The 19,337-nt window shown below is 43.2% G+C and overlaps 1 protein-coding gene across 13 annotated transcripts in view; it reads left to right on the top strand.

The window, feature by feature from the left end:
• CADPS2 (calcium dependent secretion activator 2) overlaps positions 1-19,337 on the top strand; it is a 356,172-nt gene that overhangs the window by 309,589 nt on the left and 27,246 nt on the right. For 8 of the 13 annotated variants that reach the window (XM_081211429.1, XM_081211427.1, XM_081211424.1 and 5 more), the window contains 3 exons: positions 2,520-2,603; positions 2,704-2,736; positions 10,608-10,715. In XM_081211429.1, coding sequence (XP_081067555.1) covers positions 2,520-2,603; positions 2,704-2,736; positions 10,608-10,715 — 225 coding nt within the window. Of the gene's footprint in view, positions 1-2,519; positions 2,604-2,703; positions 2,737-10,027; positions 10,046-10,607; positions 10,716-19,337 lie in introns of all 13 variants that reach the window. The other 5 variants (XM_081211433.1, XM_081211428.1, XM_081211431.1 and 2 more) reach the window with 1 other exon arrangement.

Below are 19,337 nucleotides of genomic sequence, written 5' to 3'. Positions count from 1 at the left end.
ATGCAGCGTCTACTAATCGGGTATATTTCTTTTGTGCTTCATACTACAGTACCTTCATTAATTACTGGCATCGACCATGACCACATTTGTACTATATTAAGATTAGCTTTAATTAGGTGCATCGTTGTTTTCTTGCTTGTTTCATGATGCACGTGAAGCAAGTGTGTTCTCCAGATTTTTCAAAGGCTTTTAAAGCCCATTTTAATTTTGACGTTGATCTTACATAGAAAGACCCTGAAAGGCTTTTTGTTTAACTCTTTTTAGCCGCCCTTATTTTCAATGTTGCTTCTTTGCATTTCTCCTTCTATAAAGGGAAATCTTGAAATAATTACCTTGGTCTGAGAATGTTTCAAATAAAGTAACATAAAACTTTACAGAGAAGAAAATGCACTTTCATGAACAGGGTGGGTTGTGAGGTACAGTACCAATGGGAATGGCAGAATTATCAGCCTCAGCTTGGCCCAAAGAGTAATAAACAGTGGTACAATTGCACCTGGTTTTCCCCAGTTTGACTCTAGTATCTCTCCATGGTCTAGTAGCACTATGGATGTGGAGGGATTCCAACGTTTGAAGCTACAAGCTCCAAACTGGAGATTCTTAGGTACAAAAAAAGTGCTATCCACAAGTAATTTCAGGGACAAAGGCAGGGGGTCCCAAACTGTGGTCCACAAGCTTTGTTTAAATGGTCCATTGTTGTGCCCTATAAGTCACAGAGGCCTCTAGACACTAACATGGGCAGATAGCATCAAAATTAACCTTAGATTTTAGTCAGATTTGGATTTTGAGTATTGTATTGACCACATTGGGTGTCACATAGGTGCTCAGAATGGGTTGTGTGAAGTTAACTTACTTTTTCTTCACACCTGATCAGGCTAAAACACGGACTTGCCCCAGGCAATTAATCGGCTTCTTTGTGTTCACCAAATATCCCAAAATGTTTGGACATGCCTTCTCATCACGCCTTAAGTTTTTAGCAGCTACAATCCCAGTTTACCTGTGGCAAAATACAGGTTGATCCCTCAGTTATCTGAACCTGTATTTTCCAGGTCTAGCTCTAAAACTGACCACCTTCCAGCAGTGGGGTCATTGGAGAACCATATTAACTATCATTTGGCACCCTGATTGAGATGACTACAGCGAATTGAGCAGATAAACTGCTTTGATGGGATTCAGCGGTGTATAAATTTTATGAAATAAAACTAATAAACTTAAATAGAAGCTATTCAATGTTGCGGTAATAGGAAGGCAGAGAACGGGTGCGATCAATTGAAGTGGGGCCCTTCCTTATATTCGAAACACAGCGAAGATCACTTCTTGGTGTAATGAGACATGTTTAGATGATGATGTAAGACTAATGGTCTTACAAATAGATATGTCGGAAACAGAACAGGTTAAAGATCTGACGACTGCAGTTTACTACCGTAACTCCTTCAAGCCATTAGGAGCCTGGGTGAGCGTCTCAGATCCTTACAAGGAATAAGGAATGTGACACTGTTGTGACACTGTTAGAGTGGCCATTAACAGCATGCCAGGGGGAATTTTGTCCTGTCCTCTCACTCACAAAGTGGTGCTCTGATGTTCTAGGAATGAGAGTCATCTGGACGGCAAGCAATTGCTCTTTAAAACATTTGATAGGTTTGTCATAAGGCCTATTCGCCTGCAGTAATGTGACAGCTAATACAGCTATAGCATATATCGGTGTGCATAGTTTTGTTTTATTTTGAAATTAATCTCTGGTCTCGTTTAAGGTGATAGGGTTCTCATTCTGCTTCACGCTTCTTGTGATGTGACTTCCAAAGTACGAATGATTAGGAATTGGAGTTCTTAGTTTTTTTAGGGTGCAGGTTCTCATTAATGGCCAACAGAAGTGGCTTTTCAGCTCCCTGGCTGGTGTTTGAGTAACGCCAAGAAAGAAATGACACAATAGGCTTATTTCTGGGAAGCTTTCTTGTGATTCATAACAGAGGGCCAAACTTGGCCTTACGCATAAGCAGCCTCCCAACCTCCTTGATTTTTAAATGAAAAGTACTGAGGGATGTCACCGTTTTGAACTGGCGGGGATGGGTTAGGATCTGCTTAACCTTTTCCTCCCCAGCTGTTTTTTCTGCTTAAAAGCATCTGGGTGAATTCTGACTGGGCACTCTTTTCAAGTGAAATGTTACAATTGCCGCAAAGCCCACAAGCAATAAGGAGCCAGAAGGACACAGAGATGAGAAGTAATATCATTGAATCTTTAAATCCCAGCACTTTGTTATTTAAATTGAATGTTCCGGTTACAGTAGCTGTGGTGGGGAAGTAGTAGTCCATCAGTTTGTATCCTTCCACAACATAAATTTGTATATTCTAGATTGCTGGATAGACTGAGCACCCTTTTATGTAGCATAGATCTAGCTAAGGAAATGCCCATGTGCAGTGTTTGGTTGCATAGTAGCAGCCACAGGAGAAAAATCCTTCCCCTCCTCAGCCTTAGGAGTTTTACAACGGCATTATCAATATTTACACGCTGCCTCTTAATGTAGTTCATTTCAGTGCTGGAAGGTGTGCTGTCTAAATTATCAAGGTATGATGAAGGCACTTTCTTCTCGTCAATCCTTTCATTCACTGTAAGTATTCCAGCTCTTGTAACAATTGCTTTCTAAAGTCCACTCTGAGCTAACAGTGGTTAGTTACAGGTTTTGTTTCTTGCTTTTTATCTCTCTGAAGGTGAAAGCAGCTGCAAAATACGTGGATGTTCCTGTAAGTAGCCTTTCCTCCCCGGTACTAGTTTTGTAAATTTTGTCGCTTTCCACAATGTGTACTTTTTCATGTGTTATCATTATGCTTTCCTTTAGCAGTTCATTATAGCTTTACAACAAAGTATTTAAACAGATACGTCTTGCCCCTAGAGGGGGTTTCATTTCCCTTAAGCAGAAGCTAACTCTCAAAGCAAAACTCAGGAAGGTTACTCTCAGTGTACTTTTTCAGCTGCGGAGGAGTGAGGATTGTAACCTAGGAACTGTTTCACGGGGGACGTCTTGTCATTTGGAAGTATTTCTCCAAGGCTTAGCTCATTTGGGTGGATGCTTTGAAAATTATATCCTTTGCCCGTGAATATCTTTCTTGCGCACCTCAGATGCTCCAGCCGCTATTGCTCAGATTTGCCAGGTTATTCAAGCCTAAACCTAATTTCTTTCAAACACTGGAAAAAGCAATACAGAATGCTATCCTGTTCTAAACCACATTTCCCTTTCAATTATCAGTCATTTTTCCCCTCTGAGAAAATTCTAAGCTTACCTGCTTCCTTTCGATGCTTTCAAAGCTGACCTAATGCAAAATCTGGGAGTACACTAGAGCCGCGCGATACCTGCTTTTCAGCTTCACCAGCTAAACATCGTGATATGCTGATATATCACAATGTCTGAAATAAGGATGGAGCTATGTAAAGGCATTGGCTGGCTTCACGGTTTTCCCCACATTGTGATTTTTGCATAGCACACACACACACACACACACACACACACACACACACACACACACATCATGATTCACAATATATTGCCAGGTCAAAAATTATGAAACCAATATCACGATACGGCTTTCAAACCAGTTTTGGATGATATATTGATTTATCGCCCAGCCCTAATTACTGTAAGTCCTGCCCTGCAGAAAGACGATCATGTTGCATGTATCCTTTATGTGCATAACATTTTCCTTTGAGTTCCACAAGTGAGGATAAACATCCCAGTATTTGCATACATAATTGGATTTCCAGTGAGGTTGTGGCAAGCCATTAAGTTATCTGACTAACCCAAATGTAGCCAAGCCGTGCTTGCAATTGTTACTTTTATCACTATTGCTGTTGGTTAAGATTCTGACAGATTGTTAAGATGTCAGTAATATCCCCAGCCCTTTCACCTGCAATGGCTAGGCTTTGTTTAGCTGCCTTGTTTTTCTTGCATTATAGGCTCTTGCTCCGCTTAATGAATTATAATGTAGATTTTTTAGGTTGCAAATAATTCTTACACTTTGGATCTTTTTAAAAAAAGATGATGAAGCAGAAGAATGCCCTCTTTTTATGTTAAGAAGCCATCGTGACAGTTCTGTTTCTCTCCCTCCTTCTGGTACACTGTTAATGCTCAGTTGAAAGGTTTGGCCTGCTCTTCTGTATTTGCATCTGTGGCTGGGAGGGGGGGGACCCCTGTGGGGAACAGAGGTTTTTACCAGGCACTGGACCCTCCTACCAGTGAATGGAGAGACATGACCTGCACCTGCAGGATTAGGTGAAGCCACAGGAAGATCATTGGCAGAAGCATATAATTAGCAAGGAATTTCTCTCTCTCTCTCTCTCTCTCTCTCTCTCTCTCTCTCTTTAAAATCATCTTCATCCTACCAGGTTAACAAGTGATTAACCCTCAGGAAAAGAATCTGCTGTAGTTTACTCCCTTGTTTTAAACTCTTTCCCTTTTTTCTCTTGCCGTGGTATTTGGTTACATGTGTTACAGTGACACACTAACCCTGTTACCATGCTTCATTTCCTGGGATTCTGCCTTGATGCCTTTGTGTTTCCAGATTTCCAGCTTACCTTTGCACATTGTTGACTGTGATAAAAAGATGTCTATATTCTACCAAAAAATAACAGGCAGACCAATGTACCTTTTCTCCCTTGAAACTGGGCAATTGATCCACCGTGTCGGTTTTTTTAGCAATTTGTCAGACATTTGCTGAACCAAATTTACTTTCCGCTGTCCCTTCCTCACTGCCATCTAATCCTAAAGAACCACAGAGCAGAGTTTGATGCTTCCCGCATCTTCAAACCTTTCACGATACACCGAGTGTCAGTAACAAATTGCTCTATAAAAGAATGACTTTAAGCTGGGTTCTCTGTCTCATTACCAGATGTGGCTGGCAGGGATAAGAAGGTGTAGAGCTCCCAGCTTCAGGATCACTGCCAGTTACCAACAGAGGTGGGGCACTGGGGAGGTCGACAGGGTTGGAGGTGCAGTGGAAGAGTCAATTCGCTTCTTAGGCCACTGCTTCCACACTGTGCAAACCTCCCCGTTGCCTTGCCTCTCTCAGTAACTGGCAGCGACCCCAGCATTGGAAATCTGTGCTGCCTAGCCCTGCCCTACCAACTAGTACTAGCAGTTATTCAACCTCCGGGTATGATGCGGTATATACCGTATTTTTCACTCTATAGGACACACTTTTCCCCCTCCAAAAATTAAGGGGAAATATGTGTGCGTCCTATGGAGCGAATGCAGGCTCCTTGGCTTCAGCGATAGCAACGCGAAGCCTCCAAAGTGCAGAGGGAGCGCTCCCTCCGCGCTCCGGAGGCTACACGTTTCTATCGCTGAAGCCTGGAGAGCGAGAGGGGTCGGTGCCGCCTGAAGCCTTTGGAACTCTCCTGGCTTCAGCAGAGAGGGAGAGCTGTGCAGCACCCCTTCAGCGAAGCTGGAGGAGAAATGGAAGGGGCTCCGTTTCTCCTGCCACTTCGCTGAGGGGGCACTGAGCAGAGAGGGGGAGAATTTTTTTTGTTGTTGTTCTCCCCCTCTAAAACAAGGTGCGTCCTATGGTCGGGTGCGTCCTATGGAGCGAAAAATACAGTAAATTCCATGAATAATAATCATTCACATAGTCTACCTTGGTGGTATGTGCAAGGTTGTAGGCCCAGCTTGAGCTGACAGAGTTTTGGCAGCCTGGTCCAGCTCTTCCTGCTTCTCAGGAGTGGTGCATCCCGTTTCGCCGCCTGAGGTAAAACGGGAACAGGCCACTATGCCATGCTGCCCTTACCTGGGAAGCCAAAGAGTCGGCGACTCTGCGGCACCGGCAGTCATTCTCTAGTGGCAGCACTGCTTCCGTTGCCTGAGATGGCTGCTTCTACTTCCTCTTGTTTCATATCCCATTGCAAATGGTTCCTACAAAATAACAGTACAGGCTTATAACGCTGACAGGTAAGTGACGACCTTCCCCTTATCAGCAGCTTCTGCCCAGCTATGTGTTTTCCTTGGGTTGTGGTGTGGTATTTTGGGGCGATGGCTGTTGCCAATGTAGCGGTGCTGCCACCAGCGCAATGTTTTATTTATTTCATTTCAACAATTGTGGGTGGTACTGAGCTGACTTTTACTCAGAGTTGACCCGCTGAAAGTTATGAACGTGACTCAGTTAGATCCATTCATTCCAGTTGATCTGTTCTGAGTCTAATACTGAATTTCCACTTATTGCTTAACACCACAGCTTTTTAAGAACTGTGTAATCAGGTTACAAAAAAAGATAAAATAAGTTGAAATTAACTGTAAAATGAAGAAAAGGCTTGCCGAAAATGCCTGCGTGAAATTTAATAAGTCTCCACCAAGCACTTGATGTTCAACAGTAAGTGAGGTCACAACATGTTCAACAGGAAGTGAGGTCACAACATGTCGTTGGTCACAAAATTCCTGGTTTTGCAGAGCAATGTAAGGTGTTGCAGCACCACAGAGTGAGCAAAGTATGCCAATAGTGCAAAGGTTTTCAACCTTTTTGAGTCCACGGCTCCCTTGACCAGCTACATTCTTTCCACAGCACCCCTGTGGGGCTCAGGAGCCCAGTTATGTCACCCCTTGCCTGGAGAGCTGGCAACCTCTCACCCCTTTTCAAACACTCTCCTTTGTGGAGTGTTCCCTCAGCCTCCTCTCCTCTCTCTTTGGGAGGCAGAGACACGGGAGGGCATCAGAGGAAGGGCGGGAAGGAAAGAGGAACAGTGGCACCCCTGACCTTCATTCGAGGCACCCCAGGGTGCCACGGCATACTGGTTGAAAACTACTGCAATAGTGACCTTTGCATTCTGAATTTTCACTCCCTTTGTGAGAACTCCAGTCCGTAAGCGGACAACCCACTAGCTTGTAGACAGGCACACTCACAATTCTGTTCTCAGTTTCCCCATTCCATTTTTCCAGTTTTGCTCAATAACTATAAATCCCTTTACACTGACATGGCTGCAGAAATATATTTTGTCTCCTTAATTCTGAAATAAATAATCCTACGCCGGTTAACAAAGCAGCTTGTCACATCTTAGACTTGCAAGTCAAAAGGCTCTGTTTGAGAAGCTCTTTTCAAATAGTGCCTTTAAAAAGTTTCCAGTGACTTAGGTAGTGTATCTTAAATATTTGAAAGTGCCGTAGATCTTTTTGTTTAAAATGCACTCCCTAAGTAAATTTTCATAAAAGGGCGTTTTAATGGCTCTTAATTAGCTGTTTAATCCAGCTTCATTAGCTTTATAAAGGAGAACTTAACCACTGTAGTTCTTTGGAGAATCATTCGTGTTTATCGAGGCATGTATAGACAGTGGGTAAAACTATTTAAAAGGAAAATTAGATTTTTTCCCCAGCAATTTATCAGAGATAATTACCCTGTGTACACTGGAGGGGGGGGAAGATAGTGTTTTAAAGAACTGTAATTCTAATTGGTAAATGTCACCAGCTGTTGCAGTTATCATTCTTGTGTATATTCTTCTAATGATTAGAGTCTCATGCTACAAGCTACATGAAAATATATTCACTAGGTGTGAAATTCCCATATGTCACAAATTAGGTAAACATTTCCAAGAAAAAGGGAGAAAGATTGCTAATGGGAATCCCCCCCCCCCAAAGAATCGACTGCTTTCAGGCTATCTTTTTTTTTAAAGAAAAAACAACAAAAACTAACTTGAAACCAAATTTGCATGTTTCACTAAAGATATTAAAGAGCAATTTGTTGGGAAGAATTGCTCCTCAACATAATACTAGCTTCCAAACTCTTTTCATTTGTGATGTTGATCACAATTTGGTTTCATTTTTCCTCCTTGTGAAATCCCCTGAAAACATTGCTGTAACATACATAATGTTGAAATACTACTACACCTTCAGTTTAAATTAGGGTTGCCATATTTCGAACAGTGAAAACCTGGACAGAAAAGTTGTTGAGCTTTCTTTGGCCAAAGTTCTTGAGCTTCTTAGGCAAATTAAGATTAAAAAAAACAACAACACTTTTGAGCTATTTTAATGCAAAATCGACACTTATTAGATACGCCACGTTCTGTACAAAGCACAAAAAGTGCCATTGTCCTCCTCTCAAGAGAGGTTGTGACATAATTTGGTGGTGTTTTTTTCTGATGTGCTGAAATAGGGACCTCAGTAAAAGTGTTGAACACACAATGCTCCTGATTCCTTTAGTCATGGTTAAGAGAGTAAGCTATAAGATCTCCTCACCTCACACCTCCCTGGCTTTCCCCCAACTGGTGTTAATTATGGCTACATCAGAACATAAAACCATGGCTAAAGCTACCCAGTATTCACACTAAAGCTTCCCAGCATACCCTGTTAATCAGAGTTAATAGTTAAGATCAATGCTGACTTAAGCATTAACACAGTTAAAAACATAATTGGAAAGAGGAACAACTGCAAAGACCCACAATCCAACAACAACAACAAAATAATAATATTAAATACACGACAAAACATCCAACATTAAAAAACTTCCCTATACAGGGCTGCCTTCAGATGTCTTCTAAAAGTCAGATAGTTGTTTATTTCCTTGATATCTGATGGGAGGGCGTTCCACAGGGCAGGCGTCACTACTGAGAAGGCCCTCTGCCTGGTTCCCTGTAACCTCACAGTGAGGGAACCGCTAGAAGGCCCTCGGAGCTGGACCTCAGTGTCCGGGCTGAACGATGGGGGTGGAGATGCTCCTTCAAGTATAATGGGCCAAGGCCATTTAGGGCTTTAAAGGTCAGCACCAACACTTTGAATTCTGCTCAGAAACGTACTGGGAGCCAATGTAGGTCTTTCAGGACCAGTGTTATGTAGTCTCGGCGGCCACTGCCAGTCACCAGTCTAGCTGCCGCATTCTGGATTAGTTGCAGTTTCTGGGTCACCTTCAAAGGTAGCCCCATGTAGAGAGCATTGCAGTAGTCCAAGCGGGAGATAACCAGAGCATGCACCACTCTGGCGAGATAGTCCATGGGCAGGTAGGGTCTCAGCCTGCATAATAGATGGAGCTGGTAGACAGCTGCCCTGGACACAGAATTAACCTGAACTTCCATGGGCAGCTGTGAGTCCAAAATGACTCCTACTTGGTCCTTCAGGGCCACAGTTACCACATTCAGGACCAGGGAGTCTTCCATACCTGCCTGCCCTCTGTCCCCCAAAAACAGTATTTCTGTCTTGTCAGGATTCAACCTCAATCTGTTAGCAGCCATCCATCCTCCAACCGCCTCCAGGCACTCATACAGGACCTTCACCACCTTCACTGATCTTTTAACCATTTAAGGTGTGATACACCCACCTTTTCTCAATCATGATTACTGGTTTTCAGAAGGAATTTGAAAACATTCCTGTTTATCCAGGCATTTGATGACTGAACACCATTCTTGGCAATCTTGATATGATTGAAAGACAGAACATTTTTTAGACCGTTTTAACTGTTTTAGAGGCGTTTTAACTGTTTTTAGAAAACTTCTTTAAAAATAGCTTGCTGTGAATGTGTTTGACGCCCTGGACTCTTTCAGAAGGAAGGGTGAAATAATAATAATAATAATAATAATAATAATAATAATAATAATAATAATAATAATAATAATGGCTTTTTCAGCCAGAGCTCACCGGAACTCAGTTCTGGCACCTCTCAGGTGGGCACCATTGCCATTATAAGAGGCTGCCAGCTTTGCAGGCAAGGGATGACCTAACTGGGCTCCTGAGCGCGACAAGGGTACTGAAGAAAGAATGTCATTGGTCAAGGGAGCCGTGGACTCAAAAAGGTTGAAAACCTCTGCCCTAGGGTCTTCATCCTGCCAACACTTTGAAACTTTTCAGATCAGGCAAGTGAAGAAATAATGAAAGCCTGTTGAATTCGCCTAAAGTTTCTCCTCCAAACTATGTCATGTGAATTCCTCAGTCTCAAACTTGGGTTGATTCCAAGACCAACCTGGGGCGGGGCAGGGAAGGAGGGAGAACAGTAAAAAGTACCGTGTGTTTTCTTGACTTGTAATGTATCCATCTTTTGTTTTCATATCCATGCTATGCTACTATACATCCAGACTGCAGACCACAACTGTGTATGTATGGATGAGTAAATATAATGGACTTTAATATATATATTTTTCATAGTATTGCGCATGAAACGTCTCATGGTATTTATAGAAGCCTTTCCATTCACAATCAAATTATGGCATTTTCCTCTCACTACCGTGCACTGCTATGTTTTTCTTTTTCTTTCCGTATGATTGCCTCTGTGTGTCAGCACCTGCAAAATACACATCTGGAAAGAAAATATATATCAGTGACACTTGAAACATGCATTACTGTATATTTTGGGGAGGTGGGGCTCGGGAGTGAAGCTCTTTGAAAACAGACCAGAGTCTGCTTCTGTTAGAAGAACGGACTCCACGTTCACCAAATTTAAATTCCAGACCTGCTGTAAATTTCTGTCAAATCTGATACAGATTTTGGATGAGACGAAACGATGTGCATATGTGCATGTTTTTATTATTATTATTATTATTTGTATAAATGTGTGTTTACCTGAAGAATAAGATTTATCACACAGTGCAAGTTATACCTCTGTGGTCTTTCCTCCTGCCCCTGCCCCCAATCTTTCTTTCTCTCCCCCTCTCACAGAAACCGGGGATGGATCTAGCAGACACTTACATAACGTTTGTTCGTCAGAACCAAGACATACTTCGCGATAAGGTCAATGAAGAAATGTACATAGAAAAACTGTTTGATGTAAGTATAAGTAGCTGTCTGAATCCCAAGTGATCTGTCTGAATATTACGAGCTTCTCTTTCGGGCTGCAATTGCAGAGCAAGATGCTTGTCTTTGTTGGTTATTGCCGTGCTGACAAACCGGCCTTAACTATTCCATACCCAAGAGGCATACTGGTTGACAAATAAGTTAATATAAAGATACTAGTGCTATGCTGCCATTGTAACTTCACCCTATTTTTTTTTTTTTAAGAGCTGCCACAAAGTAGAGGGTCTTGGGAACTCTGAAATATTGCTTTTCCTGATGGTGATGGTGATGATGGGATGTTATGTTTTGGTGAATCCTCTCTGCACTCTGATCTTAAATAGATGAAATTATCACAGTGGTTCACATAGCTGGTTGCTATATCCTATGCTGGTCCAAGCAGGGCAAATCCATTCTGCTTTTCTCTCTATCAACTGTCAATAGTCCCCTTCTAATAGTACGTGGCCAGATGTCCAGTATGTGGGGCTTTAGATGAAATATCTTTCCAATCTCTCCCAAACCGTGTGCTTTGCACAAGCTCATTGCGTATGTTTATTCAGAGCCCCTTTGCCCCCCCCCCCCATCTTCAGCTGACAAACTGCCCCCAGATTGATTTGCAAATAGAATTAAGACGGTCCCTGCCCTCAGGCTCACAATCTAAAAACCACAACACATAAGGAAATGGGACGAGGATGTGGGAAACTAATGTGTGAGCTAGTTCTTAGTTCTTGCAATGGCTGGCTGGAATGGCAACATTTCATGAACAAGAAGAAGAGAAAGAAGTTGCTGGTGACTCAGCAGAGCCAACAGATTCTTCCTGTCCTTGCCTATCTCCTTTTGCTGTAGTCTGAGAGTTTGGCCACAACTAGATAACAGTTGAGGGACGCGGGTGGCGCTGTGGGTTAAACCACAGAGCCTAGGACTTGCCGATCAGAAAGTCGGTGGTTCAAATCCCTTCAACGGGGTGAGCTCCCGTTGCTCGGTCCCTGCTCCTGCCAACCTAGCAGTTCAAAAGCACGTCAAAGTGCAAGTAGATAAATACGGTAGATACTGCTCTGGCGGGAAGGTAAACCACGTTTCCGTGCGCTGCTCTGGTTCGCAGCAGCTTAGTCATGTTGTCCACATGACCCGGAAGCTGTACGCCGGCTCCCTCGGCTAATAAAGCGAGATGAGCGCCGCAACCCCAGAGTCAGCCACGACTGGACCTAATGGTCAGGGGTCCCTTTACCTTTACCTAGATAACAGTTGAGAGAGGACCCTCACTCACACTTCAGACTTGCAATTTGCATTTCCATGGGTGGGTGTCCCTCCTGGATGTCACGAGCGCTCACACGAAGATAAAACTCCCAAGTGTGAGTCCACCTTTCACTCTCAACATTCTCTGCCTTGCTCTCCATCTCTCCTGCTCTGTCTTTGCATTGTCGTCCTCCTAATGCAAAGTGGCCACAGACACACTTTCAGTGCAGAGCTCTGTAAACTGCCCTGTGATCTTTGGATAAAAGCCAGTATGCAAATTTTTTAAAAGCATAAATAAATGAGCAAGCTCTTGAACGATCTAAACATATACACATGCACTGGACCGTTTGTATGGACCGTTCTTCTAAGTGATCTATTTCCTCAGGGTGTTGCAAACTTCAGCCCCTCGACTCTCCCCACAGAGAGCTGTGATCCCGATTTTTTTAAAAAATAATTTTTATCAAAGTTTTTTTGAGGGTTACAAAACAGATAAACAGGGAAAGGTATCATCTGTCATCTCCACTTTGAAGTGATGGAGTCTTTTTCACAGTGAGAGACACTTTGGTCATAGACATCTTTCAGCTGAGGGAAAAAAGGATAGAAAGATGTTATTTTGCTCTGTTGCCTAGTGTTAGCATCAGGATTTGTGTCAGCATCATGTGGGTAGCTCCTTTATTTTTATATATATTTATATTGATATTGCAAGAGATTGGGGGTCCAGAACTTGGTTGGTTGCGTTCAGTTGATTGCAGTATGGCTTGTTTGCAGGGGGGGGGGGGAGTTAGGTTGTTGGGTCAGGTTAGCTAGATTGGTTTGTGTGCTCTTGGGGGGGATAGGTTGTCTCATAGTCCTGTGTATGTGATAAAGAGGAACCATATTGGGATGAAGGCTTGTCTGTGTGCTAGTCTAAGTTTGTTGGTTAACTTCTCTATAGGTGTCAGGCTTCAGGGAATCCGCTTCATCCCCCGTGGCAGTAAATAAAAAGATCAAACGAAAGGAATGTCTTACCAGTTAGATTCTTTAATAATCACAGTGAGAGATAAAAGAACACGTCTACCTAGAAATGATGGTGCTCCCAATTAAGGCTCACTCCCCCACTCCGTCCCCATTAATCTACATCACTCCTACATCTTGTAACCTGATCTTGTACCCTCTGTGCTTTCTGTTATAACACATTCTGAGCTCTTCATGTCTTTGTAGAAGGGGGGGGTGAATGCTGTCCAGAAATTGTGAATCTGTTAACTCTCTCTCTTCTAGTGTTTCTTCTGCTAGCTGTTCCCTATCCAGCATTCCCCAGCTTCTGCCTTCTGAACTATGTCCCTCTGCAAACCACTGTTCCAAATCTATACTGTCTTCCTGCACCTGATAGATTCAGGATCAGGGGGAGGGAGTGGCTCCCACCATTCTTCCTCAGTGCAGTCTTCCTCAGCATGGTCCCTAACAATAGGGTGGTTTCCCATACATTTTGGTACCAGTGGCCTATGTTCACTCCACGAAATCTCCAGAATAACAAAACAGGCAATAGAAGCAACTCCAGAACTAGCCCTATTAAATATATTCCAGGACCGCAACATACACACACGACAAGGTATTCATAAGTCACTTGCTCTCAGCAGCTAGAAATATCATGATCCCATTTTACGTGTATTTAGAGCACTGAGCGCATCAGTCTGGGTAAGCCCAGACTCCTCTAGCAGCCTCCCCTAAGACTGTTGGAGAAGTCTACCTTCCTTCGGCAGTTCACTACGGTCAGTTCCTGCCCTGGGTCTGAATTCGCCTTACCATTTGCCACGGCGGTGCATCTTTATTTATGTTCCATCTCCACGGCATTTTAGAAAGCTTTTCTGGCAGTTTCGTTTAATTATGCAAGTTGCCGCAAATGTTTTCACAACAGCGATTCACAGCCTTTGCGGTGACACTTCGCTCGCGGTAGTTTGCGGAAGGTCTCGCTTCGCAAGACTCTCGTGTCGCCGTTCGTCGTCTGTTAGCTTGACTGCTAGAAAGGAGCTTGACTTTAGCACTCAGTCCCTTTCCTTACAGACACTTCTGAGCAGTTGTAAAATTATTTTTGAAAAGTATCATGTTTTAATAAGCTAAGTGTTAATATGTGTGAAAGAACGGTTTATTTATTTGCGAAAGCTACGATGCCTTGCAGAGGTAAAAAGGGAGGAGGGGAACAACTCCATCCTTCCAGCTGGCATTTTTACAAAGTACCAGAGACATATTAGCAACTTCTGCATCAGTTTGGTGTTGCAGCGGGATCTGCAAGCATATGGTTCATTTCTTAGGCTTTCTGCCTGTTTGCACTGTGATTTCTCTCTCTCCAAATGTTTAAAACTTAGATAGGAACCTTGATAGAGATTTCAGTGGGCGGTGGGCCAGATCCATAGCACTTGCTCCTGCAACGTAATGAGCACACAGTCCTGATTCTGCGCTAAAATGTATTTTTTTAAAAAAAACAACAACCAGGCTTTCAACATGGCATCCAGTAGTTGGGAAAGTTAAGCTGCTGTTGTTTTTCTGTACAGTACACATCTAATAATTCACTGGATCATCTCCAATGCTTCAACAAAGATTTTGGGCTCTGCCATCACAGAGCTCAATCAAGTCCGCAGACTAGGAAGACTTGGATTTCTTCCATTTTTTAACCATTCTCCTTCAGTTGATGAGGGGGAGGATGCATCTAAAAACGATCAGAGCGATTTGGATAAATTATTTTAGGTAGTTTGCAAGGGGGGACGTAGATCAAGCTTATGATTGTCCTTTCATTCTACAAATCGTCTCTCTCGTGGTTTTTGCTCTTCTTCAGCTTTCCTAGGTCCAAGCTTCCAGAAAACCCCATGATGCCCTCAGCTGGACTTTCCTAAAATCACAGGGAGCTGGGGAGGCTGTCTACCATGCTGCTCATGGTTGTTGGGGTTTTTTGAGTGAATTATTTTTCCTTGCCAAAGAAATCGGTGTATGAAGTTTTGTGGGGGGCTTTTTAAGGCAAAGGAAAGGTTTTCCTTAAAGAGAACCAGCAAGGACACTGATCTCGGCTCCCTCTCCAACTTCCCATGCTTAAATAGAAGCCCAGGAGAAGGCACCAGGAGTTAACTTCTCTCATGGGGCCTTTTCACATCAGGAAATGTATGTAGGCAAGAAAGGGAAATAAAAACACACACATCATTGTCGTCCACCTTGCGACTACAAGGTAAAGTCAGCCCCGCAGCACTGAAATCAGAAAGGCATTCCAAAGCACCCCGTAAATGAGTCTGTAAAAACAGGCACATCTTTTTCAGGAGACAGAAGATGAACTGAGGGACACAATCTGCTTATTTCTTTCTTTTCCATGCCTATTTTTTATTTTGAATGTTAGCATCTCATAACCTCATTTGTGCATAATCATGCACTTGCTCAAATCATAAGCAAGACCTCATGAAAAGTTTTTGAAGAAATGGTTTGACTGGATAAGCTGAATATGACAAGAGAAACAGAAAGCACTGCGCTTTGATATAATAAGATTGGTTGTTGAGCTTCCTCAGCGTTTGTTATACCGTACCTTTTCTGGAATCAACATCTGTGACTTTTATTTGTGTTGACAACCAAGGAGTATTGCTCTAGGACCAGAAAAAAGTTGCAAGTATGCCTGTTGAGTTAACATTGAAGTGAATGGGTTTGTTCCAAAATAAGTGCAAGTTCAGTTCCTGTTGTTTTTTTCTACAAATAGCCTCTATACCTAATAACAGGCTTCTATGAAGTATATATGTTAGGTAATAAAGTAGCACTTAATATCTAAGTCACTGGCCTATAGGGTTGCCATATGACTGGAATTTACATAGACATATCCAGAATACTGCAGCTGCAAGCAGCATCCAGGTGGAAATCAGCTAAATGTATAGGAAAATCCGGACGTATGGCAGCCCATGTCGGCAGTGTCGTTTTTGCTGATATTCCTCAGAAATAGCTCAAAAACGTCCAATTTATTTTATGTCCGGATTTTTACTTTTTGAAATATGGCAGCCCTACTGGCCTAGGCTGCCCATAATGATAAACCATTGTTTAGTACTTTATGGGAAAGAATCTTTACCTCTTTCCCTACACCCTCCTCTGGTGAACAGAGAGCTTTTGCTTCGATATTTATTTTATTTTGTTCAATCAAGCCAGGATCAAACTGTTCAGGGCCCGCCAAGGCTCATGTCTTGCAGCACTAAACCATGGTCTAGCGTTACATGTCAAACAGACCATTGACTAAATTGACTTGCACGCCAAAGTTATTAGGACAAGTCCCTAATGTGGTGCCTGCTTGTGGCATGGGTTGACCACTCCTGAAGCAGTCTAGCTTTCATGAATGAGTCACTGCAATCATATAGAACTTCTACCTTAAGTCAGACAAACATAGGGCTTTCCAGTAGATGGAGTTTACATGTTCAGCAGTGAGATGCCATGGTGGAAGCTAGGATTGGGGAGGGAATAGGAAAACAGATCAGGTAACAGTCTTTGTGCTGGACCACAGCATCTGGTGGTGATTCTTACCTGGGACTTGCAAGCTGCTAGCATCATCCTGTATGGGTCTGGATCTCTGAATGTGCCCAGCAAAGACCATGCTATTAACTGCGCTTACTGAGCAGCAAGAGAACTCACAGGAAGAAGGAGCACGCTGTTCTCTTCCCTCCTTCTCCCCCTTAACTAACCCTCTCACCCGGTGGTCACAAGATTTTGGCCATTCAATAATCATGGCCCAATGGGAAAACTTATGGAAGATCGATTGGAAATTCACAAATTGTTATACGATTAGAGAGAACTTTCAAAAAATGCAACACCAATCCTCTGCACAGGGAAGAGCTGGTTTGTAGCCCAACTCCTGTGAGCTCATGGTGAGGAAAAAACAGGTTTTAGGCTTTTCTTTATTGGGGTCAGGCATTAAAGGGCAACTCATCTTTACCTGGGCGTTTAAATGGGGTGGGAAGGAGAAGAACCACGCTCTGTTCACCCCTGGCTACAAGCGAGATTATGTTGGACTTCCCTCCCAAAGGAGCTGAGGCAAATGCCATCCTTGATGGGCTTTAGGTGGGCAGTGAAAGCATATTTATTCCATGTGGCTTCTAATCTACGGCTGTTTTAACTGTGTCCTTTTGGTCTTGTATCCAATGTTGTGCTAAGTCAGCATCCCATCAGCACAATAATTCCTGCTTGCACAACAGGACTTCACCCCCTCTCCTCCCACACCCCAAACCCTCCAAAACTCTGCTCTGGGTGGTTGGGAGAAACCCCAGGACAGCATAGCTGTCAAGTGTCCCTTATTTGAAGGGACAGTCCCTTATTCCAGCACCATGTCCCGCTGCTGTCCCTTATTGATGGATGTCCCTTAAATGATGTCCCTTAAATTTCAAAGGAAGCAGCTCCTCTCCCTCCCTCCCTGCTGGCCAGGGAGGAGGGAGGCTCCAACTGTGTTGCTTGGCTGTGTTGCTCACCCAATAAGAAGTCTAAGAACGACTGGGGGGTGGAGCTTGCATGCCTTGTGTGTGGCTAGTTAATGCAAGCTGAGGGGGTTTTTGAATGTTGGACGCCATTTTGTTGCACGTGCTGCTGCAAACTTTGCAGTGCAAAGCCAGGCCAGGGAGCCATCTTAAGTTGAGGCTGCATAGGCCTTGTGGTGCATGTGATTCAGATTCTAGTCAGTTGAACCTCTGGTTACAAAGTTGGTTGGACAGTGTTCTCGAGGCTACCAGCATGAGTTTGACCAGACTGCAGGAGGACAGGAAGACTGGAGTGCCTGGAACAGGTGAGGCTACAGATCCCTTATTTTGGCTGCTGGTCCCTTATTTTCAAATCTGTAAGTTGACAGCTATGCAGGACAGATGCTGGAGTCCTGTGCCAGGGAGAAGGGGGTAGGAATCCCATTGCACCAGCAGGAATCCTTATGCTTACTTAGCACTGCACTGGATGCAAGCCTCTGATTTAAAGTTTCTAGTTTTAACTGTAACTTTGGTTACTTGGTTGTGTTTTGGCTTGGGGGTTTTACGTGATCTACTTCAGGAGCCCACATTAGGGGTGAAAAGTGGCCTAAAAAGTAAACATTTGAGTTGCCGTATATCACCTGGTTCTAAAACCGTACTCTCTAAAATCCATAGAACTGGGCTAAGAAATTGCTATGGATCTGTTGCATCGCACTGGAGGACTCAGTCCCCTGTGCTTTTTAAAAGGGCTTTTGTTGTAGCTATTGGCAAACCGACACCTCCAATTGTGAAAGCCGTGTCGATGTGCTTCAGCTGTCTCTACAACACACACTGTGACAGCAGTTTTTATCTTGCCACTTTCTCCTCCACAATAACGGCGGTAAGAGCTCTCTCACAAAGCTCACCCTAGTTGGTTAAACACAGATTCACATTCCTGTGTGAAATATTAACAATGCGCCACCATCTCTACCTGTTCCAGCGGAGTTTTAATTGGCATTAGGCTTAGTAAATGAGATGCTAAAGTAACCGACTTAAAAAATAAAATTAGCTGGTGTTAACCTGGTCATGTGGCAAAGGTGAATGTTGCTCATTAAAAAATGTTATTTCTGTGGTAAACATGCTTTCTGATCCACATATATGCTTCTTTCCCTGAAATAATAATGCTTCTTCACATTTCTTTGGGTTACATATCAGTTTGACATATTGTCATTTGCGAAATAAATATGAAGATAATGTCTGTTATGAAAAGGAGAGAAGGTGTCAAGTAAAGTAGAAGAATGCTATTTCTTGCAAGTCTTGGGTGCTCTAATTTTTTTTTTAAGGGATCTCTGTGGGCCCACCAGATGTGCGTTTAATTTACAAAAATGAAAGTGCAGTTTCAGGCTCTTGGAATATTTAAGGCATCACTAATTAATGTCACACGATCCTGAGTATATATTCTTGGTTAGTGGTGCTGGATCAGACCCCAGCCCACCAAGTCATAGAATCATAGAATTGTAGAGTTGGAAAGTATCCTGAGGGTTACTTAATGTGACCCCCCGGAATGCAGGAATCTCAGCTAAATTATACATGACAGGCATCCCCCTTACGCACAATAGACTTGTGTGTGACCACGTATACGCATGGCATCAGGAAATAAACTCTAACCAGAAATGGTGTGAGAGAGAGCTGGAAAGTCCTCATGGCTTGCAAGGAGACCCTCACCAGAGCCCCAAGAGGAAGTCAGTGAGCCAAAAGTCAAGAAGAAAATGATGCGTGGGAACATTCTTCTTATGGCTGGTCCAATAGGAAATGACTGTTGACCTGCCAGTGGACTGTTGGCTGCCTTCTGTCGATCTCCAATTGATTGGACAGAAATGATGCTGGTAATATTATGTAGGTTTTGAAACCACCTTAGTCAAGAAGAGCAACTTACCCAGTGGCCGTGGGCCTTGCTTCTCGGCCT

The sequence above is a fragment of the Podarcis bocagei genome (genome assembly GCF_964188305.1).
Source record: "Podarcis bocagei genome assembly, chromosome: 10".
Lineage (NCBI taxonomy): Eukaryota > Metazoa > Chordata > Lepidosauria > Squamata > Lacertidae > Podarcis > Podarcis bocagei.
Note: the sequence above shows the minus strand (reverse complement) of the source record. Positions and strands in the feature narration are given on the sequence as shown.